This window comes from Martes martes (genome assembly GCF_963455335.1).
Source record: "Martes martes genome assembly, chromosome: 6".
Lineage (NCBI taxonomy): Eukaryota > Metazoa > Chordata > Mammalia > Carnivora > Mustelidae > Martes > Martes martes.
Window position 1 is genome coordinate 52,416,018 of NC_137893.1, and position 19,681 is coordinate 52,435,698.

General features: G+C 34.4%; 1 protein-coding gene across 8 annotated transcripts in view; it reads right to left on the reverse strand.

The window, feature by feature from the left end:
- Nucleotides 1-19,681, reverse strand: part of SENP6 (SUMO specific peptidase 6) — a 122,654-nt gene that overhangs the window by 43,544 nt on the left and 59,429 nt on the right. For 5 of the 8 annotated variants that reach the window (XM_080805759.1, XM_080805758.1, XM_080805764.1 and 2 more), the window contains 2 exons: nucleotides 8,936-9,081; nucleotides 3,549-3,936 (listed from right to left, as the gene is read on the reverse strand). In XM_080805759.1, coding sequence (XP_080661885.1) covers nucleotides 3,549-3,936; nucleotides 8,936-9,081 — 534 coding nt within the window. The remainder of the gene's footprint in view (nucleotides 1-3,548; nucleotides 3,937-8,935; nucleotides 9,082-19,681) is intronic. The other 3 variants (XM_080805761.1, XM_080805760.1, XM_080805765.1) reach the window with 2 other exon arrangements.

The following is a 19,681-nucleotide window of genomic DNA, read 5'->3' on the forward strand; positions in this document are numbered from 1 at the left end:
CCTATAGATCCTTCTTACTTCATTCTTACCACACCCTTCTCCTTACTTCATTCTGGGCTCTCTTCAAAAGTTACTTTATCAAAGGTGTCTATTTTACCACCTATCTAAAATAGCACTCTTCCTCATCTTGACACCTAACAATTATCACTCTCTATTCCTTGGACCTTGCTTCACTTTTCTACACAGAATTTATCACCACTACTTGAGACACTGTACATTTTATTTATTTGACCACCCAGGACCTAATATAAGTTTCATTACAATAAACTACTTTAATAGGAATACAAATTTAAGAATGATTAAGTAGGTAAGGAAATCAGACTTTAGAACCAGAAAAACTTATTTTATTAAAATCTAAACTCCAACAGTCCCTAAGTATATAATATCAAAAAGTTAATCTCCTTAAGCCTAGGCTGCCTCATTTATAAAATGGGATATATTCATGTCTACCTCACATGATTGTAAAAACCAAAATTGGTTAGTGAATATACCTTTATCAGAAAGCAAGGCATATAGTATTCAATAAAAGATATTTTTTATTATTAATATAAAATGTTCTTAAAACATTTTTCTCTATGTTTTAATGGGAAATACTTAGTCTTCATTTTTTTTTCGCTTTTTTGAGCAGGGGAGGGAAAGAAATTTATGCTTTCTGGTTTTAATTCATGGCTGATATGGTCCTAGGTTAAGATCTAAATAGTAAGCCACTTGAGGACCTCAAAACCACATAAATTTATTTTGTTTTTTTACTGATCACCTTAGCCTTATTTATTAACTTCCAGTTCTCTCATCCTAGAAATCTCCTCTGGATGGTAAGTTTCTTATATAACATTTGGCTCAGTAATAGTACCCAGTAACTACCTAGTGAGAGTTTTCTTCATATCTAACCATTAAAATGTAAAAACCTCATCATTAGAAAAGATTCAAATGACATTAACAATATTTAATATTGTACTGGTATAACATTAAAATGCATCATAAAATATTCATCAAATACCAACACCAACATAGTATAACCGAATGTTGGTTAGACACTCATCACACAGTAATCATTTTCTTAATTGAGTTCTCTTCTTTTTCCCCTTAAGATTTATTTATTTATTTGAGAGAGAGCAAGCACAAGTGGAGGGGTAGGGGGAGACAGAGAATCTCAAGCAGACTCTGAGCATGGAGCCTGATGTCTGGTTCAAGTTCATGACCTTGACTGAGATCATGACCTGAATCAAAACCAAGACTTGGACACTTGATCAACTAAACCATCCAGGAACCCCTGAGTTCTTTTTGAAAAAATAAGCTAATGTACTGGTATGAGCTAAGGTTTTTATATTGAATCAAATTAAAATAGAACTTAACATATTTCCCAGGTTAAAATTTTTAAAAAAATTTTATCCCCTTTTATTTAACAGTTTTTAAAGTAATGATTCGGAATCTAAGCAACCTCCAAAGGTAACCAATGGAGAGCTTTTCTTCTTTTGGGAGACCAAAGGGGATATCATTATGAGCTAATTAATTTTAATATATTTGACATATTTCAAATTTTCATTTTCATTTCATTTTCAAATTTCGTATTTGACAGATAGTAGTCACGATACCTTTTGTGACCTAAGTAGTCCCATTACTGGTCAGTAGGAGCCCTTTCTTTTTAGCTCCTGTGTCCTTTTCACATGTCCATAGTCGTTTTTGACTGTTTCCAATGCTTCCTGATGTGAGTAGATGATCTAGATCTATTAAACAGACACCTGCTCTGGACTTGGAGTCAGCCATTTCTCTGGAAGTTCTAGTTATTTTTAGTGAGAAATGGTATTCAAAAACACAAATATGGGAACTAGGATTGTTCAATTCTATTTAAGAGAATACATTATAATAATCTCACACTATTATCTCCAATTTGAATTTAAAATTATGTAATTTTTACTTCTCTGATTTTACTTTTCAACTCTTTAAAACTGAAAATCTTGGTTTCATATATATATTCATAATACAACTGCTTATTTGCTTTATCAATATATGTGTTTAAAAGTAACAATACCAGTATTATTATTAACAATATTACTAAGTACACTTAGGATTTCTTTGCTGTTCTACTTAACCTTAAAATGTATCACATTAGGAATGTATAGACACAGTATTAATTTAAATTCATTCAAAATAATTCTGTGTGTTCAAGCCACCAACTAGATACATAAATAGGTTTATTAGTTTCATCTTGGTTTGATTTTTTTTTAACTTCCAATTTAATTTTGTTTTATAATCATATAAAACATTTACATAGTTCCAAAGTCAAATCTACAAAAAAAGAGTTTGTTTGGAAATATCTAACATCTATCCCTAATTCCTACATTGTTTACTCCCTTCTAACCAACTACTTTTTAAAGTTGTTTTTTTTTTTTTAAGATTTTATTTATTTATTTGACAGACAGAGATCACAAGTAGGCAGAGAGGAAGGCAGAGAGAGAGGAGGAAGCAGGCTCCCTATGGAGCAGAGAGCCCGATGTGGGGCTCGATCCCAGGACCCTGGGATCATGACCTGAGCCGAAGGCAGAGGCTTTAACCCACTGAGCCACTCAGGCGCCCCTACTTTTTAAAATTAGTTTCTGGGGGCGCCTGGGTGGCTCAGTGGGTTAAAGCCTCTGCCTTTGGCTCAGGTCATGATCTCAGGGTCCTGGGATCGAGCCCCGCATCGGGCTCTCTGCTCAGCGGGGAGCCTGCTTCCCTTCCTTTCTCTCTCTGCCTGCCTCTCTGCCACTTGTGATCTCTGTCAAATAAATAAAATCTTAAAAAAAATTAGTTTCTGGTATATCTTTCCATTAAAAAAATCCTTATATTCATTCTCTTGCCCTTCACAAACAAAGGGCAGCACATACTCACTCTGATCTGTACCTTGCTTTTATTCATGTTATTAAAGATCTCAGAAATCACTCTACAGAATATTAAGTGAGATCTTTCTCTCCTTTTACAGCTCTGTATGCTATAGTTTATTCAACTACTTTCTGATGCCAGACTTTGGCTGTTTATTACAAACAGGACTTCATTTCATATGCACACATATATGTACCTATGTCTAAAGGCAGGAAAAAGATTTAGGGGAAGAGTAAAAGTAAAAGCATAAAAGGGAAATAGTTTTCACTGAGTCCTTTCTGTGTATCAAATATTTTATTTACTGGGCTATGCTAGGCAGTTTAAATTTTATTTACTTCCTCAAAAACACTGTCAGGCAGAAAATAATCCATTTACAAATCAGAGAGATTAAATTAACCAAACCAAAGTTAGAAAGTTGGGCATAATTGGCATTTGACCTATGATTAATTGGGCCAAGGTCTGTGCTTTTCTTTTTTTAACTATTTAAGATGGGCAGGATGAGAACAAAGTCAGTTATTTTCCAACTACATGGACAGTTTTAATCATCTACCCAAAAAACATGTTACATAATTGACACAAGAGATACCTATTAAAACTACACTTCTCAAATATGCTCATGCTCACATTAAAAATATATGTAAAAAATACTGGATTGATATAAGTAATACTAAAGGGAGTAAAATACTTACTTGGATCATTTAGGTCTGACAGGCTTGTTTTCCTTTCTTTCAGGTTTGTGATTTTGGCTACTTTTGCCCTAGATAAAATGACTTTCCCATTAGTCTGTAAATAATTCTGTCTACTATCATCACAATTCACAATAATATCAACTGGAATCTTTCCCACACTGTTGCCATAAAACTTCTTGGATGATAATGCTGTGTTTTGTGACTTCTGTCCTCCAGAATTCTGATGAATTGATGTTCTTAATAATGGTCCAGAAGATTCACTCAAAGTTATAGCTTGTCTGCAATTTCTTTGCAAATCCTTAGGAAAAAGAATACCACAACTTTGGCATTTGGTCTGATTTTCCTTTTCTTTTCCACATTTTGGACAATATCCACACTGTTTAGAAACCTTAAGTTCCAAAAGAATAAAAAAAAAAAAAACACTTTGGCATTTTATTTCAACATCATGGAATAAAAAGTAAGATCTCAAAATTAAGTCTCTTACTCCCCATCATTATCACCAAGGCTACCACAAAATGCTAAATACGAAATACATTATGTTACTTGGGATTTAGCATCAGGATGCTGGAAGGAATTTTTGGGACCATGTAGTCCAACAGTCTTCACAATGGGCCATGCATACTTCTTAATGGCTACATAAAGATTTTCTATGGCATACAGAGCATAAATAATCTTAAATATCTAAATCCTCAATTTCTACATATCATCCCAAAACCTGACTTGATTATGCCTCTGATGGAAAATTATCTCCTGCCAGAACCATTCTCATAGTTTTAAAAAAAGCCCAACTTCCATTTGAAATATTATAATGGCATACTTCCCTGGAATATAAAAACCATGAAACCAAACAAAAGGATAATTTTAAACGTTGGATAAAATCAGTTCTAAATACTGTTTAACAAAAACTTTTACAGGACAACTGATTTTTAAGACAGTGCTTCAAAAATATTTTAAGGATGGCCTAATCTAGGTTACAACTGTAAGATTATTAAAAATATTTTTGATGGTAGAGCTTCCTGTGATTTGGGGCATATAATTTAGGAGTTCAAGGATTCTTTTCAGACTCATGTACTTATTTACGTGAAAAAGGTTCTTTAGGACATATGACTGTAAGAAGGAAAAACATGAAGAGATGTTGAATCCTGTCTCAATATGCAACATAATCTTTATTCATGGACACAGGAATTGAGGAAAACAGTCAATGTCTCTAATTAAGACCCGCATTTCTAATAATTTTACTTTTTATGTCAAATAAGTACTTATGAAACTATAACATAGTTTTAATCAAAGTCTACTATTAATAATCAAAATAACTCAATCAAAAAGAAATTTTTTTTAAACACTTCAAGCCTTATATCATAGGAAATAAGTGGATAAATACTTCTAGCAGTGAGATGATAGAGGCTGTAATTATTAAGTGCTATAGTATTTGGATGCTACCAGATCCATATACGAAGTGAGTTAACTACTCTATTTTAAAATGTTACTCCTTTCATTGTGTCAACTACTACATCCAATGTAACCATTTATACTTGAAACAAAAAATGCTGAATGTCAACTTAAAAATACATAAGAGAATACACAGTTGTTTAATAAAGTCTTTTAGGTGACAGAAATCATCAAGCAGTTGCAGGATTGACCCTAAGTGGTAGTTATATATGATCACTTGTGTAAACACAAATTTCAAAATTCACTGAGCTAAATGCTTAAGTTCTACACATTTTACTCTATGTAAATTTTTAACTCAAAAATATGTAGAAAAAAGTCTAAAACCCAGCATTCTATCTTATCTCCTTGTTTTAAAGATGGGAAAACTGACAAAAATTAATTTCCTTGTCCTACATGACCCACAACAAAGCTGTTCTATTATATCATGTTACCTATTCCAAGAATCTACCACAGATAACAACAAAGAATGAAACCAAGCTTCAACCAAGGCAAAGTTGAACTTAGTAGAACATCAGCTCACTATCTTAGCATAGGTGAATTAAAAAAAAAAACAAAACGAAAAGAAACAAAAACATTCTTTCTCTGCTAGTACACAGCAGAATTCAGTTATACTACTGGTAGAGTCTAGTCCTAAGGAATTTATTCTTCTCATAGCACTTTTGATAGGGCCCCATGTATTTAGGACACATAGTTAGCAGGCAAAGTATGCAAACAACTGGTTAGACACAAATATGGGACAGATTATCTAACTCCAAAATTTTAGCCTATCATCATAAGGCAAAAAATTAATAGTATCATTAAACCTTAAACAACACAGGTTTGACCTGCACAGGTCTACTTACATGATGATTTTTTTAATAAATACAGTACAGTACTATAAACGTATTTTCTCTTTCTTATGATTTTAACATGTTCTTTTCTCTAACTTACTTTATAGTAAGAATACAGTATATAATATAACATGCAAAATATGTGTTAGTTGCCTTTGTTGTTGATAAGGCTTCCAGCCAACAGTAGATTATTAATAAAGTTTTGGGGGAGTTGAAAGTTGTATGAAGATTTTCAACTGTTGAGGGGATCAGTACTTCTAACTCCTGTGTTGCTGAAGGGTCAACTGTATATTAATGAAATAATGCAATTATTCACTGATGAACTGCAAATGGTTGGCCATGTTCCACTGCACCTAAAAGGCAAACTCATAAATAAAGGAGTAGTCTCCATTTATACACCACCCTGCACTAAAATACCTAATTGTCTAAGAAAAAATCTAAACTCTACTATTTTCATAATGAAAATGATCAAGTTGGGTATTGACTGACTCCAATTATTCACTGTCTGTAATAAAGATTAATAGGACATATTTCAATGAACCAACCCCATGAAAAGGTAATACTTCCACATATTTCCTTTTATAAAATTGATATTAAATAGAAAAAGCACATACTACTAAAGTTTCTGATATTAAAATACATAGTGAAATATACTGTGAGCTACTATCATATGCCTTCCATCAGCTAAGAAACGCATACTTGGAACTACTTGCAACAATTAAAAACAAAATGCAGGTTAACTGAACCAAATATATGTTAAATTTTTCATGATAAAAACTAGAGTTTCAGAATTTTTTCAACCTAGTAATCTCAAAACCAGAATCTCAATACTGCTCAATTACTTTTAGTGAAGTGTGTATAAAGTTGTATTTTTCCGTAACAATTTCATGTTAGATACAATTTCTTTTGGAAAATAAAGACTAATTAAAGATTCATTTTCCCCCTGTTGGAAGGTAGACTTTTACAAAATAAAGTAAATCCAAATCACTAATATATATTATCTGCTAGGCTTTATACATAAATAATAACCAATTACACTTAGTAAGAATGAGCCTGTCTCTATTGAGAACCACTGAATCATCATTTTTAGCAAATAGTCTTAATATGTAAAATCTCTTCAAATATCAAAGACTGTGTTTCCTTAAGCAGCACAAAGTGTAGCATTTCACCGACTACATGTGGGGGAAAAAAACCCACTAATCTTGTCTAAGAATTAAAAATTACATAGAGGGTGGCTAGAATCAATTCTTAATGTTCACTAAGAACAGAATAAGAACAACTGGCATGTAAGTGAAAAGTAAAAGGAAGATTTATTTTGGATGTTAAAAATATTCTGAGGTTTTCAGCTTGCATGCCTAGGGAAGGATGGTGTGTCTTGGGGAAAAGCTTTTGTCTTTTCTCTCTCTTCTTTACCTGAATCAAGCAGTGGGCAAGGTAGTGCAGAAATGCCAGTACGGCCTAAGCCTAGCTTTACAAACACGAAAAGTGGTAAAGACTAAGATAAACCCCATGGTTTTAGACTAGAATAGGAATTATCAGTATGAATTCATGAATTTTATTTTATTATTTTGGCAGGGAGGGCTTTTTTTTTTTTTTTTTGCCTCAACTCAATCTCAAGGCAGCTCCAGATGAATTCATGGATTTTAACATGTACTAAATACTAACATATAAACACACATATATTTACTAGTTTTGTCCACTGAGAGGGCCCATAAACATGATACCAAGTAGCAATGAGCATAACCTAATGGGAACAATGGGTCCTTGGAGAAATGAGTGACTGTAAAACCGAGACAGAGAAAATAGAAAGAAGTCTAGACCATCTGGTTACATCAAAAATTAAGGGCAGTACTCAAATGATGTGCATGTGTCAAAAAGAAAGAGGAGCCAGCTTAAATAACTTCCCAGGGGACAAGACTGGAATAATTTAAGTATCAAAATAATAACAGTGACAGAATGTAACTTTTTTGAGTAAGAATCCACGTTGTGTCAACATTTCAATTAAAAAAAAAAAAGGAATCTATACATCTGTGCTGATATAAAGGAATACATTAAGTAAAGATAAGATAAGGAAACCCTCTACCTTATAGTAGCTCATCCTTAATTCATGAGCTACTGGTAGAGTATCTTACCTTACACTAACTCATCTTATTAATAAATAAGAAATACCCACTAATTAACTTTACAGTGGACAAATCTAGGAAAGTACATCTTAAGATAAAAGTTATAATGTGAAAATCAACATTGTATGCATTCTGATATGATGTAATGATAAGATTACAGAATCACTTCAGAGAATTCCTGAAAAATGGATGAAGAAATCATGAAGAAACATCATACTTTCCATAATATCAAGGTGATGAAAGACATGGAAAGACTAAGGAATTATTCCAGATTAAGGAAGACTAAAGATTATACAATTAAATATAACACAATCCTGAACCGGAACCTGTTCTGATAAAGGACATTAATTAGGTGAAATCTGAATGGGGTTTGTGGATAAGACAGTAATTTTTGGATTCATGTTAATTTAAAAATTTTGACAGTTGCACTACGATTATGTAAGAATATGCCTCCTCTCTACCCCCTGCCTTTTTTAAGGAAACATGCACTAAAGTATTAAATGTTAAATGGGCATCATGTCTGTTACTTATACTCAAATGGTGCAGAAACATACACACACACACACACACACACACACACACACCCACACACCACAGAGGTAAGGGGGAAGGAAGGCAGGGAAAGCAATGTATCAGATATGGAAAACTGGAGAATCTAATAGAAGAGTATATGGACAGTCTTTTTTTATTATTTCTTCAATTTTTTGTAATTTTTAAATTATTTCCAAATATTTCTGGTTGACAGCTATTATTTGGAGTATGTTGCAGGAAGGCAATGATCAATTGTTTTCAGAAGACAGGTATTCTACATTTTGGATAGTGAAAAAAAAATGACATAACGAAGGCAGAAAAGTTTGCTTAAATAACTTTTCTAGGTCTTTTCTAGTCCTGTTAAGAAAAGATCACATAGAATTTAGTAAGTACTAAAAATAATATTGATAAAAATATCAACTGATTAACAACAAAGAGTAATTTCTCCACCCACCTCTAAATCAGTTAAACATTTTTTTGAAGCAGGAGACAGAGCAGGTGGAGACTGATATGTGCTACTGTGACGTTTCTGTGGTACCTTCCTTTTAATTTCAGACTCCAGGTGTGATTCAGACTCTTCAGCTTTCTTCATTACACGATCTAAAGGAAGGAGGAAAAAACAGAAGTACTGAAATGAAATTTAATAAATTCCTCATGATCTTTGCTTATAAACAATGCTAATTTATATTGTAAAATTCTTATGTTTTGGTTAAAATAAATTAATGTTTCACAATGTATATAATAAAGAGTAACCAAAACTTGGAAGTAGGGAGAGATGGCTGAGTTAGAGGATCTGGAACTCACCTCCTCCCTCAGGCACCAAGGCAACAACTACATATAATACAACTCACTCTGAAAACAACCTTAAGATTACCAGGACAGATCTTCCACAGTTAAAAAAAAAAAAATAAAGGAAAAGGCATATTAAAAGGAAAGGGTATGAGGGCCAACGGTGCAATCTGGAACAAAATCCCCCACAGGCAACCCCAAAGTGGGAGGGATATTAGTCCTCACTGAGGAGTGAGGGGATCAAGTCAGGCACCTTAACTCTGGGAATCCAACCAAGAAGACAAGCCACCATAACACCTAGCTTTGAAAATCAGCAAGGATTAACTCCAAGAGCTTTGAAAATCAGTAGGCCTTAACTCTGCGAAAGCTGGTGGACTGTAAGTAAAAAAGACTCTGCTCTTAAAAAGCTAGTGCATTATATCACTTAGCACTTTGAAAAGTACCTGGGTTATACATGAAAGAGATTCACTAAGTTTAGGGCAGGTATGGAAGGAACAGGAATATATAGGAGGTTTCTCCAAAAATAAAAATAATGGGAAGCACCATTTTTCTTGTGCTTCAGTCTAGCTGACCAGACACTTGCAGGTGACAATTATAATACTATCTATCTACCTTACTATAGTGCACTGCTTACTCCTCCCCAGCATTTGCCTGTGGATCCACCCTGACCCAAGCAGCCAAACCCCATGTGTGCCTCCAAAGCACCTCCCACAACACCCCACCCAGTGAGCAACCCCTCAGGGACAGTGCCTCTCCTACAAGCACACTCACAGCAGCTGCAGCTGTACCTCTCAGCCAGGTGTGCCAAGAGCTAACCCTACCCATCAGCAAGGCCACCACAGCCACAGCCAGGCCTCTCAGCCAGCCCTGCTCACCAGTATACCCACAAAAGTCATGGCTTTGTCACAATAGGAAGGTGTACACACAACCTATACAGGGGATACGGAGGACCTGTTTCTAGTGACTGGGGTTAATGTGCTACCCGACCTCATAGGATGCCTTCTATATAATACCACTGCTTTCAAGATCAGAAGTAGGTGACCTACCCAATACAAAGAAACAAACACAGAGAGTCAGAAAAATGAGAACACAGTGAGATATGTTCCAAACAAAAGGAGTAAGACAAAACCTCATAAAAAGAACTAAATGAAATGGAGATACACAATTTGCCCAATGAAGAATTCAAAGTAGTGGTCATAAAGAGGCCCACTGGACATGAAAGAAGAGCAGATGAACAAAATAACAACTCTGACATAGAGATAAAAAATTTAAAAAAGAGCCAATCAGAGCTGAAGAATACAACAGCCAAAATTAAAAATACATTAGAGGGAATCAACATCAGATTAGAGAATGCAGAATGGATGAACAATCTGGAAGATATGGTAATGCAAACTACCCAAGCTAAACAGTAAAACAAAGAAAAAATTAAGGAAAAAAAAAAAAAGGACAGGTTAAGAAATCTCTGGGACAACATCAAGTATATTAACATTCATATTATAGGGGTCCCAGAAGGAAGAAAAAGGGGCAGATAACTTAATTAAAGAAAATAATGACTGAAAACCTCCCTAACTTGGGGAAACAGATGTCCAGGTAAAGAAGTAGAGAGAGAGAACCCCAAACAAGTTGGAGTCAGAGAGGTCCATACCAAAACAGATAATAAAATCTCAAAGATTAAAGATAAAGTGAAAATCTTAAAAACAGCAGGAGAAAAAACAAATAGTTACAGAAGAGGGAAACCACATTAAGGCTACCAGCTGATTTTTCAGCAGAAACTTTGCTGACCAGAAGGGAGTAGTATGACTATATTCAAAGTGATGAAAGGGAAAAACCCACAACCAAGAATACTTTACTAGGCAAGCTACACGTTCAGAATTAAAGGAGAGCTAAAGAGCTTCCCAGACAAACACAAGTTAAAGAAGTTCATCATCACTAAACTACCTTACAAGAAATGTTAAGGGGACTTCTTTTTTTTTTTTTAAGATTTTATTTTTATTATTTATTGAGAGAGAGACAGAAAATGCATGAGAGCGAGCGTAAACAGGGAGGGGCAGAAGGAGTGGGAGAAGCAGGATCTTCACTGAGCACGGAGCCCAATGCAGGGCTTGATCCCAGGACCATGGAATCAAGACCTGAGCTGAAGGCAAACTCTCAACCCACTGAGCCACCCAGGTACCCCAGGACTATAAAAGCTTGTGCACAGCAAATGAAACCATCAAAAAAATGAAAAAGAAACCTACCGAATAGAAGAAGATATCTGCAAATAATATTATTTGATAGATTAATATCCAAATATATAAAGAACTCATACAACTCAAAATCAAAAAGACAAATAATCCAAATAAAAAATGAGCAGAGGATCTGAACATTTTTCCAAAGACAGACACATGAGAAGATGAATCAACATTACTAATAATCAGGAAAATGCAAATCAAAACCATGATGAGATAGCACCTCACATGCCAGTTAGAATGGCTAATCAAAAAGACAAGAAATAACAAGTGTTGATGAGGATGTGGAGGAAAGGGAATCCTTGCTCCCTATGAATGGGCATATAAACTGGTATAGCCCCTACGAAAAACAGTACGGAGGTTCCTCAAAAAATTAAAAAGAAGAAATGCAACAGGACCCAGTAATTCCACTACTGGGTATTTACCCAAAGAATTTTTTTAAAAAAATTGAATTTGAAATGATTTATCCACTGCTATGTTTATATAAACACACATACACACACACACAAAAAGGAAATTTTGCCATTCAGAGACAATATAGACCTAGAGGATATAGTGCTAAGCAAAATAAATCAAGCAGAAAGGCTTCATAATTTCACTTATGTGTGGAATCTAAAAAAAAAAATCAATCAAACAAACAAACAGCAGAAACAGACCCATAAACTGATGGTGGCCAAGAGGGGGAAGGGTGGGCAAAATGAGTCAAAAGGACTAGGGATACAGGCTTCCAGTTATGGAATAAATAAGTCACAAGGATAAAAGGCACAGCATAAGAAACAGTCAATGTAACTGTAATTGTGTTGTATGGTGACAGATGGTCGCTACACTTGTGGTGAGCACAGCATAATTTACAGAGTTGTCAAATCACTATGTTGTACACCTGAAACTAATGTGATATTTTATGTCAACCATACTTCAATAAAAATACTATTAATAAAAGAATAATCAGAACTTCAAGCTGTAGCCCTGTCCTGGTAGCTCTACTCTACTTTTCATTCCTCACCAGGATCTCCTCACATGCTGTGGACCACTTTTGTTGAGAGTACCAATACTGTCTTCAGGCTATTCTGTTACTAAGGCAGCAGAAGTACTTTTCACACTGAATCCATCAACTGAATCTCTCTCTCTCTCTCTCTCTCACACACACACACACACACACACAATTTTTCTTCTTAAATTAGTAATGAAAGGGGAGTGTGAATGGCTCTGTAGGCTAAGCATCCAACTCTTATTAGTTTTGGCTCAGGTCGTGATCTCAGGGTCATGAAATTGAGCCCTGTGACAAACTTTCCCTTTGCCCCTCCCTCCCTAAAATAAAAAATAATAATAATTAGTAATGAGAAAAAATTTTAATTCAAACACTGGCTACAACTGTTTAGATGAAGGAAACTAAACTAATGGTTTTTTATGTTCAAGAAATACGAAAGGATTTTCCTCATTACTTTTCAATGTAAATTTAATTTTCATTAGGGATATAATTAGAATTTTTAAGTGAGCAACAAAAATGGGACAGTATTTATTACAATCTGATTTTATCAGTAAAGTGCTCGCTTCGGCAGCACATATACTAAAATTGATTTTATCAGTAAAGATTTAAGTATGTAAGAAGATAATGTATGTTTCTAAAACATGTTAATGAATCTACAAATCAAAATGTTCTACCTGCATGATCCCAAATTTGTTAAATACATCCATATTCCTATCTTCAATATCCTCCTTTTAATTTTTTTTAAATAAGAAGATTATCTGCACATAGAAATCAACATTATGTAATATTTGAGTTTGATATACAATACTGTGTTAAGAAGACTATATAATTATTCTTGTTATTATAATCACACAGAGTTGCACTAAGTGAATTCTACTTTCTCAGCCTTTGGCCGTTCAAACACCTTTACCTTCCTGGACATCAAAGCTGAAATCTAAGTAACAGTTGACTTCTCCTTGTGCCTCCTTCCTCACATTCAAGGAATTCTACTAACAGCTCTTTAATTCATTCTTCCTCTCGAACATCACTGCCACTACATTTCAGATACTTAGCTCTTGTCAAATTGATTTTCCTCACTCCAAATGAGCTTGGTTTAAATCCTTCCCCACTATTGCCAAAGTGATCTAACAAAAAAAATATGACTATCATTCTAATGCTTAAAATAGCTCAATGAATCTAGTAGCTAAGGAAAAAATTCAGAACCAAAGCTCTTCATACAGCATGTCTGTGCTGATGTTCCAGTCTTCCAAACAAACTGTACTTCAAAGGGATGTATTTTTCCAGTGTTTTTCCTTTCATCCTCTTACATATATTGCTATTGTTTCCACATGTAAGGCCCGCCCTATTTATCTAAGTAAATTCAAACTATTCTTTGTCAAGCTATGTCTGCCTCATGCTAAGCACGCATAAGCAATATGTGGAGCTTCCACAGTATTTTATCTGTACTTCTATTAGCACCTCATTTTATTTACTGTTGTTATTTGTACTGATCTGTTTCATCCCATTATACAGTCAGCTCTGAAAGAGCAGAAGTCATGTTTTAGCCACGTATTTTCCCAGTGTCTAGAAATTGCACAAGCTAATAAGGGCTCAAAAAATGTTTACTGGATTAATGAATCACATTACAAAAGACAGAACTATATGACACACTTTTTTTTTTTTAGATTTTATTTATTTATTTATTTATTTGACAGAGATCACAAGTAGGCAGAGAGGCAGGCAGAGAGAGAGGAGGAAGCAGGCTCCCCGCTGAGCAGAGAGCCCGATGCGGGGCTCGATCCCAGGACCCTGGGATCATGACCCGAGCCGAAAGCAGAGGCCTTAACCCACTGAGCCACCCAGGCGCCCTGATGACACACTTTAAAAAGATGAAATTACCTGGGTGAAAAGAATGCTGTTATTATGTTATCTCTGAAAATGCCTTAACTTTGCCACACAGAAATACTGATTCACTCGCACATCTAGAAACATAAAGACAGCCTCCAGACAAAAAGGAGAAACTGAAAGCTTCTCTGAACAACTAATATCTGAGGTTACAGAGAAGCTACTCTAGTCCATAACAGCCAAGTTTCAGTTATCATTCCTATGAAGATTAAATTACTTTGTTAGACTTAAAAATAAAAAGCAGTTTCTATACAATGAGTATTAAAGAGGGATAAGAAGAAAACAGAATGTTCACCTAAGACCACAACACGGAACACCAAGATATTTCTTGTTGGATTTTCTAGCTTAACATCTTTTTTTTTTTTTTTAAATATTTTATTTATTTGAGAGAGAGAGACAGAGACAGAATGAGCCTGCTGAGGGGGAGGACAGTGGGGAAGGGAGAAGCAGACTCCCCACTGAGCAGGGAGCCTGAAACAGGCTTGATCCCAGGACCCTGAGATAATGACTTGAGCTGAAGTCAGATGCTTAACCGAATGAGCCACCCAGCTGTCCCTCAACATCTTTTTAATATACCATACTATCTCCAGCTAAGCAGAAAAGGTGAGCATATGGGAGCTATTATGGCATAAGTACAAGTGATTAATAGGTTGAATAGAGAATAAATTTTTAATCTAATTTTTAAAAAGGTCCTCCATAAAAAGAAATGTTCATGTCAGCTTTATTCATAATAGTCAAAAACTGGAAACAACCCAGGTGTCTAATATCAGGAGAATGAATAAACAAATTGGTACATTTGTATAATGGAATACTAAAAACGAACAAACTACAAATGCATGCAACAACACAGAGCAATCCCCCAAAAGTTATCCTGAATGAAAAAAGTCTTACATAGAAGAGTAATGTATTATTCCACTTAAATGAAGTTCTAAAATAGGTAAAATTCGTCTATGCAGGGAAAAATCAGAACAATGACTACCTTTAACAGGGCAGGAATGAAGAATAACTGGGAAGGAAGATGAAAGAACTTTCTGAGGTGATGATACTATCTTATTATGTACTTACAAGGATTTGAGTTAGAAAGGTTTGTATACTTGTTAAAATTTATTAAACTGTATACTTAAGATCTGTGCATTTCACTGTATTTAAATTTTTATTTCAAAGAAGAAAACTATGAAGAAATATTGAACTGTAAATAATGATAAACCTGAAGTGTTTAGTAGTAAAGTGTACTGGTGTCTGCAATTTACTCATCTGCAGTTTACTCTAAAATGCATAAAAAGATAAATTCATATACAAATAAATGTAATAAAGCAACCATAGAAAAGTGTTAATTGTAGAATCTATGTGGTAGAAACATGTGTATTCACCATAAAAGTCTTTCAACTTTTCTGATGTTTGAAAATTTAAATAACAGAATCTGGAGGTAGAGTGGGGCAAGGAAGGTCCTTAACTTTCTTGTTTGACAATTCAGTTGTGATATTACTAATATGCTGGAAAATATAAACCCCAAGGATAGTGACAGAACACAAACAACTATCTTTATTATCGTTGTACATTTGCTGATTTTTTAAAAAAGATTTTATTTATTTATTTGACAGAGAGAGAGACAGAGCACAAGCAAAGGGAGCAAAAGGCAGAGGGAGAAACAGGCTTCCCATTGAGCAAGGAGCCCAATGTGGGGCTCAATCCCAGGACCCTGGGATCATGACACTTAACTGACTGAGCCACCCAGGTGCTCCTATGTATTTGCTTTTAAATTATTTTTACAGTCTTTCAAAAGATAAAGACAAACCAAAACAGTTAGTTTTCTCCATCAAGTAGCTGCCACCATGACTGATTTTAAATGTAAAATAAAACTAGTCATGTATCATGTTCTCGTTACAACCTCCTTAAAGAAAAAATCACTTTTGGCTATGCTAAATAAGTGATAAACAGGCAAAGCCACAATAGACAGACATAAAATAAAGAAGAAATTCAAATGGCCATTGTAATGCCTCACCAATAATGAAGGAAATGTGGAAAAACAAATGCTATTTCCTTATCAGACTGGCAATGCCTAAATGATAACAGGATAATAGAATGAAAAAACAGACATACTCAAATGCTGTTTGTTGGAAGCTGACACATCCTTTTAAAAAAAGGTCATTTGGCAGTAATGTATCATAAATCTTATAAACTATGTCCCTATAACTTTATTACTAGGGATTTAATCTAAGAAAATAATAGATCCAATATACAAGATGTATATCCTAGATTATTAATCATAATATATGTACTACCAAACCATTGAAAACAACCTAAATTATGGTATGTAAATACAATGGTCACTATTCATTAAAAAATAATTACAGAGACTTGGATACATTAACTTGTAAACAAGTCCACCAAAAGTAAATTCATCCATTTGATTCTTAAACTTCTTTTGATAGTGTTTCCAATGCTGGTTTTCCTCTGATATGTAATATATTTATTTTATTTTATTTTAAAGATTTTATTTACTTATTTGACAGAGAGAGAGAGAGATCACAAGGAGGCAGAGAGGCAGGCAGAGAGAGAGGGGAAGCAGTCTCCCCGCTGAGCAGAGAGCCCGATGGCGGGACTCAATCCCAGGACCCCGAGACCATGACCAGAGCCAAAGGCAGACACTCAACCCATTGAGCCACCCAGGCACCCCGATATTCCATCTTTTTTTTTTTTTTAAAGATTTTATTTATTTATTTGACAGACGGAGATCACAAGTAGGCAGAGAGGCAGGCAGAGAGAGACGGAGAAGCAGGCTCCCTGCTCAGCAGAGAGCCCAATGCGGTACTCGATCCCAGGACCCTGGGATCATGACCTGAGCCAAAGACAGAGGCCTTAACCCACTGAGCAACCCAGGTGCCCCATATCTTTTAACGAGAGTATAGAAACCAGATTTAATATCACAACAAAGTCAAAAAGCAAGTTATAGAACAGTACATATATATAGCATGAATGCTTTAAAAAAAATGAATAGATATGCATAGAAAAAACCTGGGAAGTTATATATTAAGATGCTAATGAAAGATATACAGATTGGTTAAGAATAAGGGTATATTTTTCTTCTGCACATGGATTAAATAGTGTAAATCAGGTGATTAAAGTTGTAATCATAATGTATTTACATTAAGAATATAATTAAATGTTCAACGTCTATCAATTCTCTGTGACGTGGATACAAAGAACAGAAGCAGAAAAGAAAAGAAATCTTAATTTATAGTTATATAGTTATTGTCAGTCTTTATGTTTAGAAAAAATGCAAAAAGGTGCACCTGGGTGGCTCAGTGGGTTAAGCCTCTGCCTTCGGCTTAGGTCATGATCTCGGGGTCCTGGGATCAAGCCCCGCATCCGGCTCTCTGCTCAGCAGGGACCCTGCTTCTCCCTCTCTCTCTGCCTGCCTCTCTGCCTACTTGTGATCTGTCTGTCAAATAAATAAATAAAAATCCGTATTTTTAAAAAAAAAAAGAAAAGAAAAAATGCAAAAAGAACACCAAACAAATTAAGCAACGGAATATGTGGATCTGACCAAAAATTATACTTAATAGTTTACAAGCTTTAATTTTATCCCAGAAAGCTGCTTATCAGTGCTACCAAGTGCTGACATATGACTATAACTTGTCAAAATTCATATTGAAAGTGTCTCTTAAATGCAAAATAAAGGGGAAAAATAAGTAATTGAGAATATCACCTTAGATGTTAAGAACTATAAAAAGACAGTGATTTCTTTTTAGGAGAAAATTATTCTAGGTGCTATGCAGCAACTACTAATCCTGAGTTTGAACTGTCAATGTTTTAAAAACTATCTCCAAAGGAAATCCTAAAATAAAATGCAATCTTTATGCAACAATATATGCAGTATTATTACAGCACTGTTATTCACCTATACTCAAGTATACATGTACCCTCCTGACACAAAAGCTACAAAGTTTATGAGTTAAATACACTAAGTATATATTATCTGAGATGGAAGGTATAAATAAACAAGTAAGAGAGAAAGTATAGCTTTTCCCTACATGAGCATTCCCATTAATAAATGTAAAAGAAATGAAGAAAACAGAAAATTACCATTAGATAAATACCAAGTAATAACAGTTACCAGCAAGATCCACCAATGGATGCTAAAGTGAGCAGGTGAAAGCTTAAGGAAAAACAGGGTATTTGTATAGTTTTAGAGTATCATCACTCAAGGTAACTTTATTAAATGCAAAGAAAAAAAATTTTTCTTTTATAGTGAGAAACCCAGCAGAAACTAACTCCAAGAGATGGTGGTTAACATAAACAGACATCAACATCGCCCCTGATGTGATGTGTTTTAAAGACATATCACTTTTGTAGAAGTCTTGCCAAAATGCATAGTCTCAGTCTAATCATAAGACACCATCATATAAATTAAAATTGAGAGGCATTCTACAAAGTAACTGATCATTATTCTTCAAAACTGTCAGAGAAACTTAAGAGACATGACAAATAATGTAGTATGAGATCCCAAACCGGATTTTAGAGGAAAAATATTAGTGAAAAACTGGTGAAATAGCTCAGTTAAGAATGTTATACCAATGCCAATTTCTTAGGTTTGATAAATGTACTACTGTGACGTAAGATATTACAATAGGGGAAGGTAGGTAAAGCGTAAATGGGTAAAAGGGTAAATGGGTATACTAAAAATGGTATTCCATATCATTTCTACAATTTTTCTCTAAGTCAAAAATTATCTCAAAATTTAAAAAATCTAAAGATTATTCTCACCTAATGAATGTCATCAAATAAATTTTAAAAATTATTTGTAACAAACCTGACTGGTCTCTAAAACTGTAAGAATGGGCCAAATCACTTATATCACCAAAATGCATTTGTGCAATGAGAATGATAATATCTATTGTGCAGTTCTTCTCTGAGGATTAGAAATAACTCTTTCTGATCTATCAAGAAAACAGTAAAGCATAGTGGTAACAAGCATGGGCTTTGGTATCAAATAGACCTATACTGCAATACCAGATCCATGTCTGTGAGCAAGTTGTGTAATCCCGCTGTGCTTCTGTTCCCTCTGTACACAATGGAGGTAAAGTTAAATTAAGCTTAAAGGATCTTGGATAGTAAGTTAGAGTAAAAGTAAATAATGAACATAAAGCATTTGAGTCAGCATCCAGTAGAGTTCAAAAAGGATTTAAGGTATAACAGAATGAGTGTTGAAGTGGGTAGTCACTATTAATAAACTTAATGAGCATAACCATATAGTGCCAAGTACAGTAATTTATATTCATAACTGCAAAGTTATTAAGAAAGGATGAAG